The 2,500-nt window shown below is 35.4% G+C and overlaps 2 protein-coding genes across 5 annotated transcripts in view; both read left to right on the top strand.

Annotated features, from left to right (window-relative positions):
* Positions 1–1,170, top strand: part of f (espin protein forked) — a 345,145-nt gene extending 343,975 nt beyond the window's left edge. For all 4 annotated transcript variants that reach the window (XM_086555032.1, XM_086555033.1, XM_086555031.1 and 1 more), the window contains one exon: positions 137–1,170. In XM_086555032.1, the coding sequence (XP_086411158.1) occupies positions 137–467 (331 nt within the window). In that variant the 3' untranslated portion in view covers positions 468–1,170. The remainder of the gene's footprint in view (positions 1–136) is intronic.
* A 1,229-nt stretch (positions 1,171–2,399) lies between these two features.
* The window catches only part of LOC122257544 (uncharacterized), a 7,911-nt gene continuing 7,810 nt past the window's right edge, over positions 2,400–2,500 (top strand). Inside the window, exon 1 of the mRNA XM_043022868.2 lies at positions 2,400–2,500. This exon is cut by the window's right edge and continues 229 nt beyond it. Coding sequence (XP_042878802.2) covers positions 2,400–2,500 — 101 coding nt within the window.

The following is a 2,500-nucleotide window of genomic DNA, read 5'->3' as shown; positions in this document are numbered from 1 at the left end:
CCCCCCCCCCCAACCACCCCTTCCCACCACAATCCCTCCACCCGAACTCAAACCCTAACCCCCCTCCCCCCCCCAGACACACACACACAAAAACAAAAAATCCACGACACTAATTCCTTTCCCGCCTTCACAACAGAGGAAACCTATACACCCCGAAGGTCGAAGACGTGAAGAAGATCCGAGTCGCCACCTCGCCCCTCGACCTCACCCGACTAGCCAAGAAGGAGACGGAGAAGGAGTACACCCAGTCCCCCCAGTACTCCCCACGTAGCAGCAGCGGAGACTCCGTAGACTCCCCGCGGAGCACCGGAGAGTCTGCGGACGCGTCGAACACCATAACCTTAGTCACGCCTACCGTAGTCTCAAAGATTGTTAGTCCTTGCCACGTAGAAGATGAGGATGAGCCGCAGATTCCTTGGCGGACGAACCTAAGGAAGACCAATAGTAAATTGAGCTTGCTAGATTAGTCTAGGTGTTGCTCTTGTCAACTATTATTGTTCTTTTTTTGCATCTTGAATTTATTGAGGAGTATTGCCATTACACTCTTTTCTGTTAGCCATAATTTGCAATGTGTAGGATATTAACACATTCGTAAATGGTACTTACTCATATGATATATATATATATATATATATATATATATATATATATATATATATATATATATATATATATATATATATAAAGAAGAATTAAACTTCACGCCTTTTTTTAGGCTAATGCATTTATGTAGTAATTATATTATTGCTCTTTATTATCTTTCGTTATTAAACTTGACATTTCCCTTTATTCTGTTTTAAGTAGCTTGTCTTTACCTGTTTTCTGATCATGAAGCTTATGATTTTCAAGAATGTAAAGAAAGTGTATCTATGTAAATAAAACAAAGCATAATGTATTCAGTGTAAATATAATGTATATGTAATGCATGTCTAACATATCTGCAATAGTGATATGATACTAACAATGCAGGTTAATAAGCTGTGCCATTTATGCAGTAAATGGTAGATTAAATTATATCTGAGCACGAAGTATCGGATTCGTAATATAGTGGACTCGCTTCTATTGAAGTTTTCACGTTCACGCTGTTGGAAAGAGTCAGTCAACAGGGTTTAGTAATATGTAGTACTGTGTAACACACGTTGGAGCTTCAAATAAAGCCTTTATCGAAAATGTAGGTTGTTTTTTATCTTTTCGTTTCTGCGTTTCCTGGCTGTGTTTGTAGGTCATTCCTTTTTTGTCGTTGAGTGTCGTGTGTGTGTGTGTGTGTGTGTGTGTGTGTGTGTGTGTGTGTGTGTGTGTGTGTGTGTGTGTGTGTTAAACCACAAACAAAAATAGAAAAAGAAACAAAATATGATAAGAGAACAGTAAACAAAAACAAAAAACTTTTTTTCAACAGAGAACTACGATTTCTGTAAAAAAAAGAAGAAAAATCAGTGTACATACACAAGACAACAGTCTAAAGCTAAACACTGATGATCGCAAAGAAAGAGGGAAGGAGTGATGATAATATATAATGTATATATATATATATATATATATAATATATATATATATATATTAAATATATATATTTTATTTTTTTTTTTTTTTTTTTTTTTTTTTTTTATATATATATATATATATAATATATATATATATATATAACATATACATATATATAATATATATATATATATAATATATATATATATATATATATATATAAGCACATGCTCAGATTTTATAGTTATAGTAACATAACGTATAGTAACACTTCACTTGCACAATTGACTAATGGTGTAGATATGAATTTACATTTATTCATGTAAGCATACATTCGATAAAGTCCAAATTTCCCATAAAGGTCTGACATCTTGGCCGAAAAAAATCGCTTCAGAGCCGAAAATATATTAACAGAAAAGCGATAAAGAAAATTTCTATGATAAAGGATCCCTATTCTATTCCCAAATCTTATTTACAATAATAACAATTATAGAGGAAAATAAAATGAATGATTTTAACAACTACCAATATACTATTTCATTATACAAACCAAAACCAAGTAAATAAATCTGAAAACGAAGAATAGTGTTAAAAGGAAAAATACTACGCTATGATTGAATATAGAAATCTCGCGCCAAAATATGCTGGGTTATGATTGGCTAGAGAAATAACGCGCCAAAATATGCTGGACTGTGATTGGCTAGGGAAATAACGCGCCAAAAGTTATGTTGTGATTGGCTACAGGAATCGCGCGCTGATAAAGAACTTTACGTAATTGGTTGTAGAAATCACGTGCCTAATATCTCGTCTTGTGATTGGCTCTTCTCGAGTTTATAAAAGCTCGAAATCAGCTGAGGCGTTCTTGCCTTCTGAACCTCGACAGAGATAGTATCGAAGGAAGACTCCCGCACGCAACCATGCCTCCAAAGCGCCCAATCAAGGCTGAAACGCCAGTGAAACAACGTCAAAGGAAAGAGGTGAAGGCCGGCCTCATCCTCCCGGTCGCTCGCATTGAGCG

The sequence above is a fragment of the Penaeus japonicus genome, unplaced genomic scaffold (genome assembly GCF_977035675.1).
Source record: "Penaeus japonicus unplaced genomic scaffold, GWHDUDI00000001_assembly GWHDUDI00000030, whole genome shotgun sequence".
In the NCBI taxonomy this organism is placed as follows: Eukaryota; Metazoa; Arthropoda; class Malacostraca; order Decapoda; family Penaeidae; genus Penaeus; species Penaeus japonicus.
This window is presented reverse-complemented; position numbering and strand designations above follow the sequence as displayed.